The 23,203-nt window shown below is 40.0% G+C and overlaps 1 protein-coding gene across 3 annotated transcripts; it reads right to left on the reverse strand.

Moving 5' to 3' along the window:
• Positions 1-275: 275 nt before the first annotated feature.
• On the reverse strand, positions 276-22,908 carry AP3M2 (adaptor related protein complex 3 subunit mu 2). 3 transcript variants are annotated; one of them, XM_064272780.1, is made up of 9 exons: positions 22,861-22,908; positions 21,080-21,424; positions 16,269-16,440; positions 10,664-10,801; positions 7,769-7,854; positions 7,325-7,458; positions 5,613-5,820; positions 5,173-5,317; positions 276-632 (listed from the first exon to the last, which is right to left on the reverse strand). In XM_064272780.1, the coding sequence occupies exons 2-9, from the start codon at positions 21,350-21,352 to the stop codon at positions 610-612; spliced, it is 1,179 nt and encodes a 392-aa protein (XP_064128850.1). In that variant the 5' UTR covers positions 21,353-21,424; positions 22,861-22,908; the 3' UTR covers positions 276-609. The 3 variants fall into 3 exon arrangements, with proteins under 3 accessions (XP_064128850.1, XP_003412557.2, XP_010590735.2); XM_003412509.4 differs by having other exon boundaries at positions 276-2,599; XM_010592433.3 differs by lacking the exon at positions 22,861-22,908 and adding an exon at positions 22,342-22,716 and having other exon boundaries at positions 276-2,599.
• Positions 22,909-23,203: the final 295 nt, after the last annotated feature.

Consider the following 23,203-nt stretch of genomic DNA (forward strand, 5'->3'; position numbering starts at 1 on the left):
AATGTCTAGTACCTTGAAGCCATTTCACATCTGAATTAATCAACCTGAGAAGCAGGACAAAAGAATGGGAAAAGCACTAGGACAGACCTCAGCAGCTTTAATGTCTTTGTCTTTACAGCCCATAGAAAAATCATTTGATCTGGACCTTACTTTTCACAGCCCTAAAATGGAATTAATACCACCACCCCCATCTTCCAGGGATGACCAGAGAATCAATCAAAATATGCACAACTTGAGGACTCCTGGTTGAAGAGTACAAATGTAGTAAAATCCTCCTAACAAATGAACTGCTCCTATTGAGGCATGCACGCCATAGTATTATTATTGGCCCCTAATAATAAGAAAGCACTTAGGACATAGAGGACTGGTAAAACTCAACTTTATTAAGATTTAAACACAGAAGCTAGTTCTGCACATGTTACACACACAAAGCTGAAAAGCTCTACTGAGACAACGCTGCACTACTTATGCTAATGGACACACCACTGAGTGGCTGAGTGGCAGCAATGATGCCTCCTTGTGCTCCAGAGCTCTGCTATGCAGGCGATGTGATAGTTACTTCATTTGTTTAGGCCTGCAGTTCCCAAACTCCAGACATTTCATTTCTACTCAGGTACTTAGGGTGAGCTGCCCTGTGGGAAATAAAACAGCTGGATTTACAAACCTAAAACTATTCACGGACCAAGACTGGTTGTTTCCTGTGGCTTTGGAAACCTTAAAATCCTCAGAGCCCTGAGAAGTGATTCCAAGTATTCTGGAATCCACAGGCAGAGATGTTCCCCCTACTATGGTAGGTGTGCGTACATAGGCCACAATCAGCCAGGACCAATTTTGGAGTGAGGGAACGTGAAACATCTGGTTGCACACAGCACAGTTTAGCCCATGGGAAAACCACATAGTAACATTACTCTGCAGCAAAAACAAGTTCAGGAAGTAGGAAGATAAGACTAGAAGTCACTTTGCACAAGTGTTTGGAAACAGGGCTTTAGAGAAAAATTCTGAGGTTTGGAGAGTGTATGTCTTCATTTTTGTCCCCGAGTACAAAGCAGAGCACATTTCTTGTGCTAAGATTAAAATAAAAAAAAAAACAAACCTGTCTTTTACATAAATATTTAAATGGGTAATAGACACACTGAACTAGAACTGATGTGTTGGGAAAGCCTGAAGTATCCCTTTAGTTGCCATGTTTCTTGGTTACACATGATCAACATGGCGCATCTCCCTACTGCATCAATTTTATTCAAAGATTTGGAATTTTTTTGGGCGGGGGGGTCTTAAAACAAAAATAGTCTGGCAGATATCTATTGTTAAGGATATAGAGTACAAAGCAAATAATTATAAGGACATAACTTTCTGAGCAGCTTCAAGGATCAGCCATGGTACTTGTTCTTTCTACCCAGGGCTACCAATGGAAAAGTGTTAGACAGGAAGACTTAGGATCCAGTACTAGTGTAGCACTCACAAACATAAATAAGGAATTATTCAATTATAGTTGGGGTCCACGTCACTGGGGAATAAGCTGGCCATCTACACTCTACTACGACGTACAAAATCTGGCTGCACTAGGGGTTATGGAATTGGTTTTTCTGAAACCCTTTTTTTTTCCAAGAAAACTCTGCAGAAGGATCAGGGAACAGGAAAAAGTCTGGTGAATTCTGGAAGTAAAGTGAGTAAAACTATTTGGGGTTGGGAAAGAGGCATTCCAGGCAACCACCACAAGGAAGGAGGCCAGGCACCTTCTCACTGATGATGACAGACTATGTGCTAAAGGCAAGCAACATTTAGTATTCGAAAGCCAGTCAGATATGGTCTTCAAGGGTAAATCTGACTCAACTGGGGTTTTCTGTGTCAATAGTGGATTCAAATTTAACAAGTATCCAGTTCACTTCTAGAAGTACAAATTTTTTTTATAGATGACAGTAGAAGGATCAGAAAGAAACCCACTCAACTCTATTCCTTCCAACGCTCCTAAATGTGGAGCACCATCACTCTTGGCAATCTTTCGCTTTAGTCTATGTCCTCACAATTCTTCTTTAATTGTTTCCTCCTTTGTCTCCCTCATAAATCACATCCTTAAGGGGCCCTCCTTTGACTAACATTCATCTTTCTTCCAAGTAATCTTTCTGTCCACCTTTAAAAAACAACAAATAAGTCTTTAATTGGCTTTAGATAATTAAAGCCAAGCAGACAACAAATGCTAGTCTTTCTGTATGGTAACCATGTCAAAAATAGTTAAATATGGTGTCAAGTATCTCTACCCTCTGTCATACATCTCTTCTTTGAGAACTGAGTTGGTGTTGACTGTGTTTCAGTTCTGTCCAGTTCTCCCTGGTGACCCTTTATCCCCTTGATTAATTCCATGGCACTGAAGGCTAAGGAAAATAGGGAGCAGGTGGGCCCAGGAGAGGACTGACTAGGAGATAGGCTGGTTTTTTCACTTTTAGACAAGTAAGAAATGACAAAGTGTTCGTGACTGTTCCCTCTGTAAAACTCTCCCTTCAGGTTCGAACTTGGAATTTTCCAGCTTTGGTCATGTATTTTATGCCCTTGAAGGGTTTGTACTTTTCTCCATACATATCCAGACGATTCACTTTGAGTCCTGAAATGAAGGAAGGAAGGGTGAGACATGAACATTGTTCAAAAGAAACAGGTAGAATTAATTGTTTCAATTCATTTCAATTCTAAGCGATCAGTGGGATAGAGACTGCTGTTAAAATGAACCAGAAAAATACCTTCATTTATAGCGTTTATATGAAACTAGCATATTCTTCACTCTTCGTATAGACACTGAGAGGAAACAATTACTCCAGCAAAAAGCTATCCTATTAGAAAGCCTGTTCCTGATGAGCAAAGGGCAGAAAGTTATATGCGGAATAAAGTGCAGTTGAGGGAAAAATAAGACCACTCTATGTTTTTCTCAAGTTATTGGCCTGAATAAATGAAGTAATAATAATGACTAAGTTAATAACTACATGGATTGAACTCTTGCTGTTGTCAGGTGCCACTGAGTGGGTTACACAGTGACCCTCTGCACAACAGGACGAAACACTGCCCAGGCCCACGCCATCCTCACAATCGTTGTTATGTTTGAGCCCACTGTTGCAGCCTGTGTGTCAATCTCTCTCGTTGAGGGTCTTCCTCTTTTTCAGTGACCCTCTCCTCTACCAAGCATGATGTCCTTCTGCAGGGACTGACTCCCCCAATGACATGTCTCCAAAGTAAGTGAGATGAAATCTTGCCATCCTAGCTTCTAAGGAGCATTCTCACTGTACTTCTTCCAAGACAGATTTGTTCATCCATGGCATACTCAATATTCTTTGCTTGGGTCAGGCACACCTTAGCCCTCAAAGTGATGTCTTTGCTTTTTAACTCTTTAAAGAGGTCTTTTGCAGCAGATTTGCCCAATACAAATACATCATTTGATTTCTTAACTGCTGCTTCCACAGGCATTGATTGTGGATCCAAGTAAAATGAAATCCTTGACCACTTCAATACTTTCTGTTTATCATCATGTTGCTTATTGGTCCAGTTGTGAGGACTGGATTGAACTGTATCCCTTAAAAAAGATATCTGAAGTCCAAACCCTCAGTGCCTGTGAACATGACCTTGTTAGAAAATATGGTCTCTGAAGATGTTATCAGTTAACATGAGGTCACACTGGAGTTGGAGTAGGGCAGGTTCTAATCCAATCTGAGTGATGTCCTTATAAAAGAGAAGAGACAGAAATGCACAGAGGAAGAATGGCTGTATGAAGACCATCTATGAGCCAAGAAATGCCTGGGACTACCAGAAACTGGGAGAGCTAAGAAAGGATCTTCTCCTAGAGACTCCAGAGGGAACATGGCCCAGCCGGCATGTTGATTTGGACTCCTAACCTCCAGAACTGTGAGATATTAAATTTCTGTTTTATAAGCGACCCAGTTAGTGATATTTTTGTCACGGCAGCCCTAGAAAACTAATGAAATAACAAATTACTAAATGAATAACGAAATGATAAATTATAATTGCATGAATAATGAGAAAAGTAATGAATAAATGAATGCTTCCTAAGTATTCTCACTGTACTAAAAGAAAATATTTTATATTATATAGCGCTTTATAATTTATTAAAGGAGCCCTGATGGCACAGTGGTTAAGTGCTTGGCTGCTAACCAAAAGGTCAGCAGTTCAAATCCACCAGCTGCTCCACAGGAGAAAAATGTAGCAGTCTGCTTCTGTTGCAAACTCTATAGGGCAGTTATGTTCTGTCCTACAGTGCCACTATAAGTCAGAATCAACTTGATGGCAATGAGTTTGATAGTTTGGTTACAGTTTATTAAGTGTCTGAAGATGAAAGAGCTTGTAATTTAAATGTCTTCTAATCACTTAAATTAGATAAGATACATTGGTAAAGACCAATAGGAGCATCATGGAAAGCTAAAGTTATCTCCTATCTACTTCATAGGACTGTTGTGAGTATTGAATAAGCAAATATGTGAAAAGAGCTTAAAACAGTACCTGGCACACAGTAAATGCTCAATAAGTGATAATAATTATTACTACTGTCCTAAGGTAGGTCTAGGCTATAGCAGATTGACCCAGATAATTCCAACAGCCCCAAAACAATAATAAAGGCAAACATGAGAGTTTTCTGAAATTGGAGGAAAATTATTTTAAGTTACCAGCTCAGAATACAGAAGCATCCCCATACTGAAAACCTTGAGAACCTCAAATTAATAACCCTAGGATGAGCCAACAATGGTCTGTGAACACTTTTGTCTACCAATATTGGTTCTTTCTCATTTGTGTCCTCGTCACTTTAATTCAGGTCATTTAAGGCAACTTCAAAGTAAGGATTGTAAACTTTCCCCAGAAAAGTGCTGAGAAGATTTTGCTAAAGATTGCACATTGGGTAATGAAACAAAGAGAAACCCTCAATGAGATGGATTGACAGCACCAGTACAATAATGAACTCAAGCATACCAACAATCATGAAGATGGCATAGGACCAGGCAACATTTGTTCTGTTATACATAAGGTCACCATGAATCGGAGCGGACTTAACAACTAACAATAAAACCAAACCTTTGCAAATAGGGAGTAACTAGAAGGCTTTCTGATGTCTGTGCCCCGTGGGAGAAAGCCATCACCATCATTCTCTCTTCAAAATCACCTCAGCTGTGGGCCACTCACCAGAAATAGCCAGCTGCTGGATCTTAAACTGCAGGTTAATTGTGGGGTTCTCATCTGGCTTGGAAGCTCCAGCCTGAAGACTCATGGTCCCCTTCAGGCTGGGTAGCTTTTGGGGATTTATTTTTCCTACATCCCAAGACAGCATCTACAAAGGAAAAAAAAAAAAAAAAAAGAAGTGGTCTTTCCAGTACAATAATTGGAATCCTTCATTTGAGGTGACTGGGCGCTAGCCTTAAGGACATCTGTTCACAATATTACCTGCTGTCTCTAGGGCATTTTTCAATAGAGAAAACTGTCTGTTACCATGTCATCTCAAAGAAGTCAATGCGGCCCTCTGATTGAGCTCCCCTTGCAGATAAGGCATAAAGTCTATGTGCAGAGTGCCTACAGGGCTGCTTCATTTAACATCAGCAATCAAACATCCTGCTTTATTCCCCTACCTTTGTAACTGGGTCGAATGTGTGCGTCCCCTGAGACGGAGTGAGGCTCATATTCAGGACCCCCTTGGGCATCTGGCTGGTGACAGTCACTGCCTCTATGGCCTTCCCCATAGTCTGTTTGGGTCCCACTGTTATTTCAAAGCGTCCAAGTGAACTACTGTCCCGGAAACTGATGCTATGTTTGACATACACTGGAATCGCAACCAGACTGGAAAAGAGAGAAACAAAGAGCCCATTTCATTAATGTACTGGAAAAATGGCAGTATTTACCCCTTTTACATCGTGCTTTTTCCCCTCGTGGTGGCCTTTTCTCCCTTATCTACTTCCTTACTCTTTATCTTAAATAATAAGTTAAAAAAAAAAAATGAAAAAACCCAGTAATCTTTAATTTTTTTTGTTTCACAAACCTAAGATGCTGTCTAGTGAGTAAACCAATTCTTTTAGTGACTCTGAATAAAATCCACAAAATCAAAGAGTATACTGAACCTACTATGAGAAAGTCACTGTGAACAAAAACGAGGAGTCGCTGTATTTCTACGTTATAATTAATTTATACATGTGACAAATAATTAGTTGTACTTGGGAAAATTATACATCATAGGCTTTTTAATCTGTTGACAGTGCTTCTACCTGACCTCACCTGATCCTCACAAAAATGCTGTCACGTAGGATAGGTTGTCATGATTTGACAGATGAGGACACAGAGGAGTCAGGGAACAATACTAAAGTCACAACAATTCCTAATAGTTACTGAGCACTTCCTGTATGCCAGTCACTATGCTAAATGCTTTACATCTATTATCTCATTTAATCCTCATAAAACCAAAAAACCCCAAACCCACTGCTGGCAAGTCGATTCTGATTCACAGCAAACCTATAGGACAGAGTAGAACTTCCCCATAGGGTTTCCAAGGAGTGCTTGGGAGATCTGAACTGCTGACCTTTTGGTTAGCAGCTGTGGCTCTTAACCACCATGCCACGAGAGTTTCCTTAATCCTCATAATAATTATGAAATAGGTACTACTATCATCCCATTTATAGATGAATACTGAGGTTAAGTAACTTGCCCAAGTTCATACATTATATACTGAAGCTGAGGTTTAAGTCCAGGCAGTCTGATTCCAGAGCCTTTGGTCTCAAGCACTTGGGTACTTCTCTAAATTATTTATTCCAAATCACACAGGAAGATACCCCTGAAGTTTCCTGGCTCTCATAAGACTGCAGACCTTCTACTATACAATACTGCTTCCAAAAGCCCTTAGATCTCCAAATTAAAGAGAATATTCGAGACCAAAAATTACTGCATCTTATGGGTTTTCATAGTATAATTTAATGCTTCATTTCAGTCAGGAGGGATTAAACACAGGTGTGCTGAGATTCTTATTTGAGGGAAAAAAGTTCTTGTTTAGACATATAATAACAAAAAAAGTAGCAAACTTATGTGCACTTACTTTGTGGTAAGCACCATTTGGATTCTTTTATTTAATCTTCGTGACTAGGTACTCTGATTATTTCCAATTTATACATAAGAAGAACACAAGCACAGAGAGGTTAAGCAACTCACCTGAGGATACCAATTTTACATATGGGAGCTGGAATATGAATCCAGGTAGTCTTAACTCCAAAGCCTGAGCTCCTACCCACTGGAGGATATTACTTCTACACACACATATAACACACAGATTCCATTCTTAATTATAAGGGCTGCTTACTTCTGTGCACTGACATGGTAAGAGAGCAGGCGAAAGTTTCCATCAGGAGGGATGAAAGAGAGGATACGCTCAGATTCCCAGCGCTTGAAACGAACACAGGGATGGAAGCTGACATCATCCAACAACCTGGGGTTCTACAGTTACCGGCAAGGAAAACCAAAAAGTAGGAATTAAACACTCATACTTCTTTCAGGAAAGTAATCTGGGTGCTGTTTTTATTAAAACACACACACACGCACGCACATCCTCCAATTATTTATAGAAAATTTTCTCTCACACACAGACACAAATTCTTCAGTTATTTATAGAAAATTCGAGCCTGATACAAGCTTTGTGACTGTTCTTGACTATTTCTTCTTGTTTCATTCCATCCTCACCACTCTGTCTTTCCAGAAACATTTAATTTCCCATCCCCAAAATGAAATCTCTGGCCTAGGACTTTACCATGAAGGAAAGTGTAAGGTCTGGCATTCCAGTCAGCTTGACACATGCATCAATCACCCCCTGGATCTCAGCAGTAATTGTGGAACCTGAGACAGGAATAAGACAAAACAGACGGTAAAGAGATTACTAAACATTGCTCTTCCCAACTAACTTATTTTCTCCCTTTTTCCCCTGTCTCCTTCCTTCCTTCCCAACTTCCTTCCCAACTTCCTTCCTTCCATCTGTCTATCCATTCATCCAGTGCCACCTGTCTATCCTTGGAAGCATTTATCAATCGCATATTAAGCATGAGACGCTATGAAGAAGTAATGGGGATAAAAAGATTAATGAGCTAGTTACTAACCTAAAGCAGTTTTCGATCTACCACCAGACTCAAACAGAACATCACTATCTTAACCAATGGTTCAGAAAATCTCTTCTCAGTAACTGCTCTTCCTTATGTCACTAATGAGCTTTGCTACTAAACTGAACGGAGACTTTTGATCTTTATCCCATAGGATTTTTCTGTAGCATTTTTCATTGTTCACTACTTCTCCTGACCTTGCCTAGTTTTCCTCTTATTTTTCTAGCTCCTCTTCTTTGGTGTCTTCCGCAGGTTTCTCCTTTCTTTGCACTTCTCTTAAATGCCTATGCCTTTTCAGAGTTCTGACTTCTCTTTTCAGTCTACACACTTTTCCTGGGTTACTCTGCCTGCTTCGCAAGGCTTCAATTTTCAATTATGGCCATTTCTTTCCTAATTTTATTTCCAGTTCAGCCTCATTCCTGCCTAATGGCCATCTGTCTTCACTCAGATGTTACTGCAAACTCCACATGCCAATAAAAATGAATTCCTTATCTTACTTCCTGGGCCTTCTCCTCCTGTTTTCTGTATCACCATGATGACACCAGGAGCCCTGGTGGTACAGTGGTTAAAGCGCTCAGCTGCTAACCAAAAGGTCAGCAGTTCGAGCCCACCAGCTGCTCCAAGGGAGAAAGGTGTGGCAGGCAGCTTCCATAAAGATTTACAGCCTTGGAAACCCTATGGGCAGCTCTACTCTGTCCCACAGGGTTGCTGTAAGTTGGAATTGACTTGACCGTTGTGGGTGGTATGATGACACTATCCTGTTGTCTATAAACCAGAAACACAGAAGAAACAACCATTTCTACTACCCTAGTCCCCATATCCAATTACCAATTCCTTTTTTTTTTTTTTTTTTGGCGTATCTCTCAAACCTATCTACTCCTCTCCAGCCTCGCTACCAGACAATCTATACTTTGTGCCTGGATTTCAGCAACAGCCTCCTAACCGCTTTCCCTGCCTTTAGTCTCACCCTTCTTCAAGCCACTTTTCACACTGCAGCCAGAATGATAGCTCTAAGTACAAGTCTAAGCAAGATACTCCTGAAGTTAAAATCCTTCCATCACTCCCAACTGCCCTCTGTAAAATGACATACAAGGCCTTTCATGATCTGGCCATCTAGGGTTGTATTTGTTTGTGTTTTGTTTTACTTTTTCATTGAGGTAAAGCTTAGAGTAAAATGTAAAAACCTTAAGTGTACAGCTCCATGAATTTTTAAATATTACACACCTATGTAAATACCACCCATATCAAGTTGTGGAATCTATTCAGCATCCCAGCATGCTCCCTTTGCCTCATCCCAGTTAATCCACCTCTCCAAAAGGTAACCACAATTCTGACTCCTATTACTTTAAATTAGGCCATGCCTGTTTTCAAACATCATATCAATGTAATCGCTGTATGTAATATTTTGCATCTTAGTTTTTTTGTTCAACATTGTGAGATTCATCCATGTTGCTGGGTTTATTAGTAGTTCATTCTTTTTTTTTATTACTGTATAGTATGCCATTGTATGAACGTATCAACATTTATTTATCCTTTCAGCTGTTTATGAGGAAACCCTTGTGGCATAGTGGTTAAGAGATATGGCTGCTAACCAAAATGGCAGCAGTTCGAATCTACCAGGTGCTCCCTGGAAACCCTATGGGGCAGTTCTACTCTGTCCTTTAGGGTCGCTGTGAGTCGGAGTTGACTCAACAGCAACGGGATATTGTTGATGAACATGTGGGTCATTCCCAGCTTTGGGCTAATATGAAAAGCTGCTATGCCTACTTAGTTTGCAAGTCTCATTGCTTACATTTCTCTTTTTATGTCTCTCAATCCAGTCACACCAAACTACTTTATTTCCCAACAATATTTTATTCATCTTGGAGTGTTTGCCCATACTTTACCCCAAAATCCATGTAGCTCTTCGTAACTTCTATTCATTCTACTAAGGAAGCATAACCACTGCCACCTCTCTGTATCTTTGCTCAGGATGGATGCGGCACCACTCTCATGGCTCCACCTTTTTACCTGTCTCTCTCCCTCATTAGACTAAGTAAGCTTCCTGTGGCCATGGATTGTGTCTTATTCGCCATCAAATGGCCAATATCCAGCACTATGCTACAACATAACAGGCTTTCAACAAACATGTTGAATGAATAAGTTCCCCAATGTACTACAGAATTTATAGTCATATTCACCTAATTTAGGATAGATTGAAAAGAAGACTCCCTGATTTTTAGTAATTACAACTTTAGTTCTGCCATCAGAATCAGGGGTAAAATACTTTCAAAACGGAAATCTAATCAATGAGTGACTTTTGTTGTTTGTTACGTCTCTTCTTCAGTCAAGAGAATAAGATCAACAAAACATGTAAAAGTATAAGACAAACACTGGTCTGTATCATAATATTAAAATCTACTCCCAGTGCCTAGCACAGTACCTGACACTCACTAGGCACTAACTTAAAATGAATGATCTTGAATGGGAGATAATTCTGAGACTAGCAAACATTACATGAAAGGAGCCTCCTTCTATTTTCACAGCTCTGAGAAAAGATCAAAACCACATACCTGATTTATCAATGATGGCATCAATTTCTTCAATCACATCAAAATAGGCTTCATTGTTGGTATATTTCACCCCTGTCCGTCGCCAAGGCACCACTGACAGCTGCCCAGTGGGAAGTTGGTCACCCACATTGGTGCTTCCTGAGACAATTAATATTACTGTACTTTAATTTCATTTTGATTCTAATAACCATAGAACACTTCCCTAAAAGTTTCTAGGCCTCATGCACCGAACTGAAGAAATTCTCAAACAGAAGATGAGAGTTTTCTCAGCTTCCATACAGGGTAACCTAGTCTATGTATATACATAATATAAAACCCCTTGTCGCCATCCAGTCTGTCTCCACAAGCAGGATAAAGGCTTAAAGAAAAGTTACCTGAGAAACAGATACCATATTTTGGTTTTGAAAGTAACCTGAACCTAGTCTCTCAAATGTCACAATAGCTTGCAGTTTCAATAATGTATTGGCTTTTAGTAGGGATGGTAATCTACACAATGATATAAAATTTTCACAGATAAAAACAGTATTCTAGTTCAAGGTGGATTCTAAAGTAATCTGTGCTAGATATTAAAATGTATCCATCAATGTGACCTTTCTCATACCATATTGAAACTTAGGAAAAGAATACAAATTAAATCTTTCCCTATCCACCAGAGTTGATCAGAAATTTCTTGACTTGTTTTCTCCCACAGGCATACAAATATTTAAAAAAAAAATTTAAAGGTCTACACTGAAACTCTGAAATATTATAATTAAATTTGATTCCCACTTTCCATTTCCTGGATATTTTTACTCTAAAGAAAGAAATATTAAATACACACACATATTCAGCATACAGTCGTCCCCAGATACCTTTTATTGGATTGAAGTGAGATACAGGTTCAAATGACTTCAAAATATTCATAAATGACTCAGGCACTAACAAAGCTTTTAAGGCTTAAAGTTGAGCAAAGAATATTTAAAAAGCCACCAAATTAATTTTCTTTAAATAGAGGTGCAATGTATTAAAATATATCATCAGGCTACAGTAATTAAAGCAGCATGTTCACAGTGCAGGTAAACAAACAGACGAAGAATTACGATGACTTAGTACAAGATAAGAATATCATTTAAAACAAAGGAAAAGAATAAATTGGTCAATAAATGGCGCCAGGAAATCTGATTGGTAATTTTGGAGAAATAAACATACAGCCTTACCTTATACTGTATACCAATTTCCAGATGAATTAAATATTCAAATCCAAAACAAAACCATAAAAGAACTAGATGAAAACATACTTTAAAAAAAAAAAAGGCCTTTTTTCCTTGAAGATCAAAATATATTTCCTCCAAATAATTGTAAAATCTGTGTTTAATTCCTTAATCCAACTGGAATTTATTTTGTGTGTGATATGAAGTGAGGGGCCTAACTTAATTTTTTTTTCACATTGAAGCCAACTCTCCCAATCCATTTAGCAACTGGCCCCTGATTTGTTATGTGACCACATTTACCATACACCAAATTCCTATAAAAGCAAAGGTCTGTTTCTGGACTTTGTTTTATTTCGGTGATCTATTTGTCTATTCCTGGGCCAATACTATACTTTTAAATTTACTAAAATGTCAAAATATATCTTTTATCTGGTAAGGCACATGTTCTCTCTTGCTCTTTTTCTTTTTTTAATTTTATTCATTTTCAAAACTGTCTTGGTTCTGATAACATATTTCATCTATGAAGTTTTGTCTAGTCTACCATATGAACTTAATGTCTTGATATTTTATAGGGCAAGTTCTTCCTACACTTTTGTAATTATTTTTCAAAACTGTCCTGACTATTCCTGAATATTTAACGAGCCTTGGTGGCACAGTGATTAAGTGAGTGGCTGCTAACCGAAAAGTTGCCAGTTCGAACCCACCAGCTGCTCTGCGGGAGAAGTATGTGGCAGTCTGCCTCTGTAAAGATTTACAGCCTTAGAAACCCTATGGGGCAGTTCTACTCTGTCCTATAGGGTTGCTATGAGTCAGAATCGACTTGATGGCAACAGGTTACTGGTATTCTTGAATATTTATAATTTTTAATGTATTTTACAATAAGTTTGTCAACTTCCATGAAAACTCTTGTTGATGTATAAAACAAGATCCAAGATGTAAAACCCTTAATGGAAGAGAATGATTAAATTGACATTATAAAAAAAAATTAAAATATGGCTAAACAGACAATACCATGAACAATGTCAAATGAGTGACAGACTGTGAAAAAATATCTGCAACAAAATATATGTTTAAAATACATATTTTGACACGGAAGAAAAAATAGGGATAACGTTAGGAGCCCTAATACATGGCATAAACAGTATAGAAAACATTATAAAGAACATAGAAGAAAAACTAGATAACTGGGAGCTCCTAAAAACCAAACACTTATGCTCATCCAAAGACTTCACCAAAAGAGTTAAAAGATTACCTACAGACTGGGAAAGTTTTTAGCTGTGACATTTCTGATCAGTGCCTGATCTCTAAAACCTACACAATACTGCGAAAACATAACTGCAAAATGACAAATAACCCAATTAAAAAATGGGCAAAAGACATGAATAGACACTTCACTAAAGAAGACATTCAGGTAGCTAACAGATATATGAGGAAACGATCATTAGCCATCAGAGAAATGCAGATCAAAACTACAATGAGATTTCATCTCACTCCAACATCCAACAAGGCTGGCATTAATCCAAAAACACAAAATAATAAATGTTGGAGAGGCTGTGAGAGACTGGAACACTTCTACACTGCTGGTGGGAATGTCAAATGGTACAACCACTTTGGAAATCGATTTGGCACTTCCTTAAAAAGCTAGAAATAGAACTACCGTATGCTCCAGCAATCCCACTCCTTGGAATATATCCTAGAGAAATAAGAGCCTTTACATGAACAGATATATGCACACCCATGTTTATTGCCGCACTGTTAACAACAGCAAAAACATGGAAGCAACCAAGGACAAATGGATAAATAAATTATGGTATATTCACACAATGGAATACTACGCATCGATAAAGAACAGTGAGGAATCTGTGAAACATTTCATAATATGGAGGAACCTGGAAGGCATTATGCTGAGTGAAATTAGTCAGTTGCAAAAGGACAAATATTATATAAGACCACTATTATAAGAACTTGAGAAACAGTTTAAACTGAGAAGAAAACAGTCTTTTGTGGTTACTCGAGGCGGGAGGGAGGGAGGGCGGGTAGGAGAGGAGTATTCGCTAATTAGATAGCAGATAAGAACTACTTTAGGTAAAGGGAAAGACAGCACACAGTACAGGGGTGGTCAGCACAATTGGACTAAACCAAAAGCAAAGAAGTTTCCTGAATAAACTGAATGCTTCGAAGGCCAGCTAGCAGGGGCAGGGGTCTGGGGACCATGGTTTCAGGGGACATCTAAGTCAACTGGCGTAATAAAATCTATTAAGAAAACATACTGCATCCCACTTTGAAGAGTGGCGTCTGGGGTCTTAAATGCTAGCAAGCAGCCATCTAAGATGCATCAATTGGTCTCAACCCACCTGGATCAAAGGAGAATGAAGAACACCAAGGACACAAGGTGATTACGAGCCCAAGAGACAAAAAGGGCCACATGAACCAGCGACTACATCATCCTGAGACCAGAAGAACTAGATGGTGCCCAGCTACAATCAATGACTGCCCTGACAGGGAACACAACAGAGAACCCCTGAGGGAGCAGGAGAGCAGTGGGATGCAGACCCCAAATTCTCATAAGACCAGACTTAATGGTCTGACTGAGACTGGAAGGACCCCGCTGCTCACAGCCCCCAGACCTTCTGTTGCCCCAGGACAGGAACCACTCCCGAAGCCAACTCTTCAGACATGGATTGGACTGGATAATGGGTTGGAGAGGGATGCTGGTGAGGAGTGAGCTTCTTGGATCAGGTGGACACTTGAGAGTATGTTGGCCTCTCCTGCCTGGAGGTGAGATGAGAGGGTGGAGGGGGTTAGAAGCTGGAGAAAAGGACATGAAAAGAGAGAGTGGAGGGAGAGAGCAGGCTGTCTCATTAGGGGGAGAGTAACTGGGAGTGTGTAGCAAGGAGTATATGGGTTTTTGTGTGAGAGACTGACTTGATTTGTAAACTTTCACTTAAAGCACAATAAAAATTATTAAAAAATATATATATATATTTTGATTCAAAAGATTCAAAATCTATAAAGTACTCCTACAAACTACCATGTGTATTTCCAATACAACACAGTTTCAACATACATGATAGTTTAATATTCTTAAATGAAAGGAATTCTTTTAAATCAGTATGAAAAAAGAAAAATATCTCAACAGAAAAATGGACAAAGGACAAGAAAAAATAATTCACAAGAGAGGAAAAATGGTCAGTAAGCACAGTAAGAGATTAATAACAATAGGTAAAAATAAAACAGAACAATTATTAGTAAAATAAGGTCTACCTGAACACAAGCACTGTGATACCAAGATAGTTGATCTGATAGCTGAGACAGCTACTAAGTGGCTAACAGGCATTCACAGCTGTGGATATGCTGGTCTAAGGGATGATCCATGTCCCAGGAGGGATCAACTGGGAAGGTGCAAGATTTCACCATGCTTCTCATAATGGCACACAACTTAAAACTTGTCAATTGTTTATTTCTGGGATTTTCTATTTAATATTTTTAGATTGTGGTTGACCGCAGGTAACTGAAACGGCAGAGAGCAGAACCACAGATGGGGCGGAGGGGTGGGAATAGCACAGTGGTTAAGCCTTTGGCTGCTAACCAAAAGGTTGGCAGTTCGAATCCACCAGCCACTCCTTGGAAACCCTATGGGGCAGTTTTAATCTGTTCTGTATGGTCACTATGAGTCAGAATTGACTTGGCAGCAATGGGTTTTTTTTTTTTTTTTTTTTATGGACTTGCCAAAGTTTAAAAAAATCAGTAAGATTGGCTAGAGTAGAGAAATTGTTACTGACAGTGTAAATTGGTGTAATTTTTCTGGAAGGCAATTTGGCATACCCTTTGGCCCAGCACTTCCATTTCTAGAAAGGTACTGAAAGGAAATCACCCAGATGTGGTCACAGAGATATAAGGAAGACAGTGCTGATTCCTTGTTATTTAAAAAGAACAAAAGATCAGAGACATCACAAGCAGGCACTGAGTAAATTACTTAGGGTCTATTCCACACGGTAGAAAACTACAATTGTTAAAAATGATGAAGAACATTTATCATTATGGGATAATATTCACAAAATACTGATAAAAGGTAACTTTAAAGTAGTATACAAGAGTTTTTCTTTAATCCTATCTATGCATCATTCATCCATCTACAGTAATCATGTATTTCTTCCTAACAGAAAAAACAACATCAATTTATTTTTAAAGAACACTTCATTCCGTCATTGAAGTGAGGGTATTTTCTACATAAGAAAATATTTCATGTCATACTCAAAAAGCAAAATTATGGCACCCAGACATCTGACATTCCCCAAGATATGTGCTCAAAACAACACACAATACCAGACTAAGCCACACACCAGACTAAGCCACACCTAGGATGGCAACAACAGTGGTAGCAGCTTTCCACTGGTTTTCCCCCTTCTCCATACCTGTTATGGTGTTGACAACTGTTCGAAGGATGGTGGGAGGCTTTATCAGTTCTTTGAGGATGTTTGACTCGGTGGCCAATGGAAAACCATTGTCTAGCATCTCTTCCAATACCTCATAAACGACAACAACATTGTCTTTGATCACTGGCTCTGAACAGACTCCAAAATAGTCCTGATGAAGAGATAACATATACACGTATCACTCAGAGACTGTGAGAAGTGAAGGAACGCTCCCAGAGAATAAGGATCTGGCCCTGCCTATGAGTTTTCACGCAGAGGTTCTGGGGTGCTTTTCTATAAGGGAATGAAGCATAACCACAGTTCTCTGAGGCAGCCTCGTTTGGTAGATATAACACTGGACTAAGAACTAGAAAGCCTGGTTTACAGTACTAATGTTATTGTTTTATAAACTACAGGAAGTCATTTATCTTCTTTGGGCTAGTTTCTTCAAACTGACAAAATATTATGCAGAATAGAAAACTCGATCTAGACTATTATACGTGTTTATGAACAAGAATTTGAAATACCCCAAATGGTAATAATGTGACAGAATTATCCATAAAAATCTTTTTAATACTTACTTTTGTGCTATTCCTTAGCATTCATGCAGTGAATAAGAAATGAAAAAATAAAATAAAATGAAATCAAGAGGTAGAGCTAGCACACCAGAAAACCTCTCTGGATCATCCCTACTCTGAGATCTAGGATTGTAAGAATGCTTTGCCCTTTTAGAACAAAGCCCAAATTTAGATATTGAATTACCGGGGTTGTAGAAAAATGACGATTCCAAATCAGAAAGCATGATTAAAATTTTAATTGTCACTTACTAGATTAAGTCATGTTAACTAATTGGGTCTTGATTCCTTAATGGTATAACCAGAATAATATCACTGGACTTACATGGATATTGTAATAACTAAATACAATTGATTAATGGTAATGTGTGTGAAAGTGCTTCGTGAGCTATAAAGCCAGGGATGGGTTACCCAATAAGCAAGGCAAGGCGGAGTACCAACCAACAGGGGCGCCACTTGTCCAAAGCAAAGACCCGCAGATAACAACCAGACAGGACACAAAGAAACGCGAGTGCAGAACAATGATCGAGAAATACTTGATTCATTTCCTTATTACGTATGCAAATAGATAATGTTCAGCAGCTTAACTGTGATGAAATCATGAAAAATTTGTAAGCGCAAATAATAGAAATGTTTTTAATTACATCTTAGAGATGAAAGATCTAAAAATAAAATTTGTGATATTTGTTTTCTGATATTAAATTTCCTTTTGTAACATCTTTTCATTTGTTCATTTAGAATGATAACATTTATTATGAAACAAGCATCAAAACTGAAGGACTGTTGAAAGAAAAACTGGTGAAAGTCCATTTTTTGTTGTGGGAGATCGACAGAACTTTATGTTGATTACTGAAGTTCACTGACTCATTTTCTGTGTTGTAGAATATGTGGGGTATTCTTTTTGCAGAAAATGTGGCATGTAGTAAAAATCTTAGTACCCTGCATCCACTAAAAATTTTTTAATCCAGCCCACCTCACTCTGCTAAAATGGTAAATGCTACTTCTGCATTCAATCGCTAATATTAGAGTCACATTTAAAAAGAAGTTACAGCATGGAGAGCTAAGACACACGCACCCACACATACATGTTACATATAATAACTCACAGACCCTGTTCGAATGCATGAGTAAGCAGAAAGAGCAGCACAGGTTATCAGTGTTTAGGGCCCTCACATGCCTTAATCTGGCCCTGTGGAAAGCACTACATGCCACGTAATGCACAAGGATGATAACAATTTAGAAGAAACATTTACAGTCACTCAGTGCACTCTCTAGCAATGTCAGTGTGTCTCTTACAGAATCTCCGAGAGACAGTCATGAAACCCTCCCTGAATTCATTCAATGACGTGGTTTGAGAAAGCCCATTTTATTCATGGGAAGCTCTGATTATTAGAAAGTTCTTTCTATTGCTAAGCTACAATTTGCCTTCTTGAAGAAGTTTACGTAACAGTCTCTCAGTTATTTGAAGACAACTACAAGTTTTCACCTCATTTTTTTCTTCTCAGGGCTAAACCCCCAAGATCCTTCCACTGTTCATGTTTTACTATCTTGCCGTTTCTTTAACATGCTTTAGTTTTTTTCAATATTCTCCTTAAATTATAATATCTGCAATTGAACAAAGACTCCAGATGTGATCTAAATTACATCAAATGACGACAATGACCAGAAAGATTCCAATACCCAAGAGCACTTAGGAGTCAGGAATATGTTTCTATAACAAAAAGAATTTCTTCTTAAAAATAATAATGATTTAAGGGGGAAAATGCCACACATTTCCTCCCCATGAGTGATTTTACTTTAAAAAATAAACAAAACATCACACTAGATTTTATAAACCAGGCCTAATGTGAACTGAGTGGTTGAAAAGCCAAGTATGATAAAGTGCTATGGCAAAAGTGCCTGCAATTCTATAGCTGGAACTCTTCTGTCATAGTCCAGTACTAGAAAAGCGATGCTAGCCAGAGAGGACATGCATCAAATAAGACATTAAAATCATTTACTTTTAACAAATGCTTCAAAGAAGACAAAATCTGAAGTCCCAGACTTCCAAACCAGCAACTTTACTGCTTTCCCAAATTCCTCTGTGGTTTCAACTAGATTAAACATCTTTTCTCATACTTCCTGTCTCATAATAAGTTACATAATATTGCTGTGGCAATATGAAACAGCTGCTACATGTCACCAAAGGGACTGTTAATCTTAGAATGGGGTAAAGTACCATCTATGGAAATCATAAGAAGGCACAGTTAGGGTAGTTTAACATCATAACTACTGTTTTCTCTATTTCTAGTTCCTCCCTAGCACTTTGATTTCACTTCTTAGACTTTAAATGTGAGAAGGGGCTAGGATGCCCCATGAGTATGGGAATCCCAGGATAATAATACAGTCATGTGTCGCTTAACGTCCACGATCTGTTCTGTGACATAGGGCCTTATGTGATTATAACGCTGTGCAAACACCGTTATTATGGATGAAGGTTCTTTCAGGCACTTATTTCCAGAATAAGGAGGTTCCATCCATATTAAAAATTTGCTGGGGCAAATAACATCCCTCTACAATTAATTTATCTAAAGTTTTGACAAATTCTTCTGCTGCTTTTGCATCACTTGCCACAGACTCCCCACTCATTTTTGCATCATGCTGCAAAAAACCTTGTTTGAAGTACCTGAACCACCCAGAGCTAGCACTAAACTCTTTATTGTAGTCTGGTTCTACTTTTTCTTAAAGCATCTTGAACGAGCTTCACGCCTTAGCAGCAGGCATGGTCAACGTGATGAGAGGGATTCACTTTTGTGTTTGGTCGTCAATCTACATCATTAGCAATTTCTCCATATCTGATAAGTCCCTCTTGCATTTTCATTAGCCTTATAGCTTTCAGTGGAGCCGGTCCTTTAATAGCTCGTTGTGATTGTCAAGTGCGACATGCCTAAATCTGCTATTCTTGGATCGGGATGTCTGAACTCTATTATAACCTTATGGGGCCACTGACATACATGCGGTCAGGCACTGCCTGAATGGATGTTATGCAGCACATGACTGCACTATTAAGAGAGTTATCTGTGGGAAAAACTCACAAAATACATTTTGGTTCTCTTCAGATGAAAGCTGCTCTAAACATGTGACGTAGACATCAGTGCAAATGAAAGGACTCTTTGATGTGCTTTTTAATTTTTATTGTAATGTTCGGGTTCTCATTCACTTCTTTTCCAGTTCCACAATTTCTGAATTCATGTGACTAATTTCAGACCTTACACGACACCGAAGTTAAACCAAAGGGCCCTTGCTTCTCCTTTATCATCTGAGTTATGCAAATAACCACACCACTTAGAACTTGAGCACTTCTATTACGGAGAGGATTCTGTCTAAATCCTGAGTCTAAACAAACAAACAAAAAAACCAAACCCATTGCCATCGAGTCAATTCCAACTCATAGTGACCCTACAGGGTTTCCAAGGAGCACCTGTTGGATTCGAACTGTCGACCTTTTGATTAGCAGCCATAGCTCTTAACCACTGTGACACCAGGGATTCCATCCTGAGTCTAAGAAATCTAGAATTCTGTGTGATAAATGGCACTGACATTCTGGTATAACTTACCTCCCCTGTGCCCCCACCCCCCGACAAAGAAAATCTTCAAATCTATTCCTGAGAGGAAAATTCAAAATGAAAATTATACCTTGTAAAATGTATCACTTAAATTCTTAAAGGGTACAGATTTCCCAGGCTTAATTTTGCAACGAGAGCTCATCGCTAGCTCACGTGCTATGGATAAGCACTCAAAACCAAAGACAAAGCGTGGAGAGTTAAAACAAGCATTACTTAATTTTGTCTACCTTTTCTGTTATAAAGGTTTCCACATTTATCATTTTCAATGCAACTCAAAGCAACATAGTTAACAAATAGTTAGCATCAATTCCACTATTAAAAAAACATTTGTTTTTTTTAAACTCTGATTTGTGAGCAAACTTGAGACACCTCCTATCTCCAAAACAGACCATACACAATCATACCATACAGTGTGGCTTTCTCATGCAACAGGTTCAAAAGTACTCAACTTGTCATCTTAGATTCAGCCAATTCGATAAATAGGAACAAGAATTCTATTAGATGAGAGAGGAAGTAGGCAATGTCAGTTTTTTTTTTTTTTAAGTTTCCTAACTGATGCTGAATACAATGGAAGTAGAACTATAAAGGGACTTTGTAGTTTACGTATATGAACTTCCCCACCTTCACGCACCTGAAATGTGTCCACAACTCGATGAAGGAACTCAATGACAAACAGAGGTGGGACCTCCGTCTGGATCACAGCCACAAAGAAGATCTTGTGGCGGTAAACACTTAAAAGATAGTGGTGAGGGGTGGGGATAACTGGAGGTACGTTTTCTGCCTCAGTAGCTCTCTCCTGTGCCTCAAAAAAATAATCACAAACAGAACGGCTGACCACACTTTTCCAGTGTTTCTCCAAGAAAATATCCCCAGAAGAGTTGATCAAGAAAAGGCTATGAATCATGGTGGAGGTTATCAATGAGAGAGGAAAGCGTTTTTCAGTCTGAAAGCCTTGGGACTCTGCAAGATTTCAACCCTAAAAACAAAAGAAGCTATGTTAAGTTCCATTCAACCAAATCACCCTCCCCATCTTTTCCAGCAGTCTGGTCTTACCCATCTTTCAAGACTAGGCTCAAGTTTTCCTCTACTGCATGAACCTGAAGTATCCCTCCCTTGAATTCTTGAGTCATCTAGTTTGTCAATCATATACGTGTCTGAATCATATCCACTTAAAATACTACTAAATTGTTTAGATGTTTATTTTCTCCTCTACTGGACTGGAAGCTCCTTGGGGAAAGGACTATGCCTCATTTTTGTGGTCTCACTGCACAGCGCCTTCCTGCATACAGGAGGGCTTCAAAGGATGTTGATGAGTTTGATTTTGGGTATTTGGCCACAACTCACACATGTACAAGAAATGTTCATGGTTGTGCAGACCAAAACAGCAGCCACTAGCCACTTGGGGCCACTGGGCAGTTGAAACACGGGTGGTCCAAGTGAGGCGTGCTGTAAATGTAACCAGATATTGAAGGCTTTGTACAAAAAAAAAGGATTTAAAATATCTAATACTTTAATATTGATTACATGTTGTAATAATGTTTTGGATAAGTTGGGTTAAACAAAATATATTAACCTGTTTTAGTTTTTTTCAAATTACTAGAAAATATAAAATTACGAAAGTGGTTCGTTTCGTATTTCTACTGGAAACAGAAATTGCTCTTTACGTAAATACACAGAAATCGTCATTGTGGGCTCTATTCATTCAGTCAGACCCCATTCTCTGAGGACTTATGTACAAGGCGTCGTGCTGGATGCCTTTAAAAAACCCATCCCGCCAGCGGCGAGCGGTCTGTAGGGCGCCAGTCCCTGCGAGGAGGCGGCCGCGCTGGACCCCAGCTGTGTCCATTCTTCGAACTGGCTGCGAACTGGTCAAACCGCAAAGGCCTGTCTTACCAAGTGCAGCAGACCGAGCTTAACCCCTTGGAGGAGACGGCAGGACGAAGGGCAAGCTGAGGGTAGCCAGGATGTGGCGGAGAGGCGGCTGTCCAAGTGGGTCATTTCTGCGCTGGTCCCAGCCTAGCTGCCAGCGAGCCAGGGATGATGGAGGCCATTCGGGGAAGGGGTGGCAGGGGGCGCCTTCAAAGTGCGCGCACGTTCGGGGGCAGAAAAGGGTCGGAGCGCCGGGCCTGGCCACTTTGCACACGTGTTGCCATGGCAACAGGGTCCCCTCCTCCCCCAGCCATGGGGTTGGAGCGGGCCATCTCTCCGAGCCCTTTACTCGGTCCCTCACCTCGCCCCGCCGCATCCTGCAGCTCAGAGGGTCGGTCCGCCAGCATCCCGTGACCCTAACCCTCCCCGCGCGCCCTCGCCCAGGCCCCCGCCCCGGACCCCGCGCGCCCCCTCAGCTCCCGCCTCCCGCCGGCTGCGAGCACACGCCGCCCCCAGCCCAGCCCGGGGTCGCCTGCCCCTCACCCGGCCTCGCTCCTCAGCGCCGACCGCTCAGACGCGCGGACAGGCTCCACCCCGCCCGGCTGCCCACTCCCCCGGAGTGCCAGCCGCCGGCCGCCCGCTGATTGGCCGGCCAGAGTGCCCGCACCGCCCGCGACGGGGGCCTGAAGGTCGCTGATTGGGCGTCGCTGATCTTCCCCGCCTCTCTGATTGATTGCTGACCGAGGCTCACCCCTGTTCTCCAGCTCGAGCCCCCAATTGGCCCTTGTTGAGGCTCCGGTGATTTCTGATTGGTGCAACCCAGTAGCTTCCGAACCCTGATTGGTGGTCGACGACCGTCTGCAGGGTGCCCTGGAGCCCAGTCACC

Source organism: Loxodonta africana, chromosome 19 (assembly GCF_030014295.1).
Source record: "Loxodonta africana isolate mLoxAfr1 chromosome 19, mLoxAfr1.hap2, whole genome shotgun sequence".
NCBI classification, from domain to species: Eukaryota; Metazoa; Chordata; class Mammalia; order Proboscidea; family Elephantidae; genus Loxodonta; species Loxodonta africana.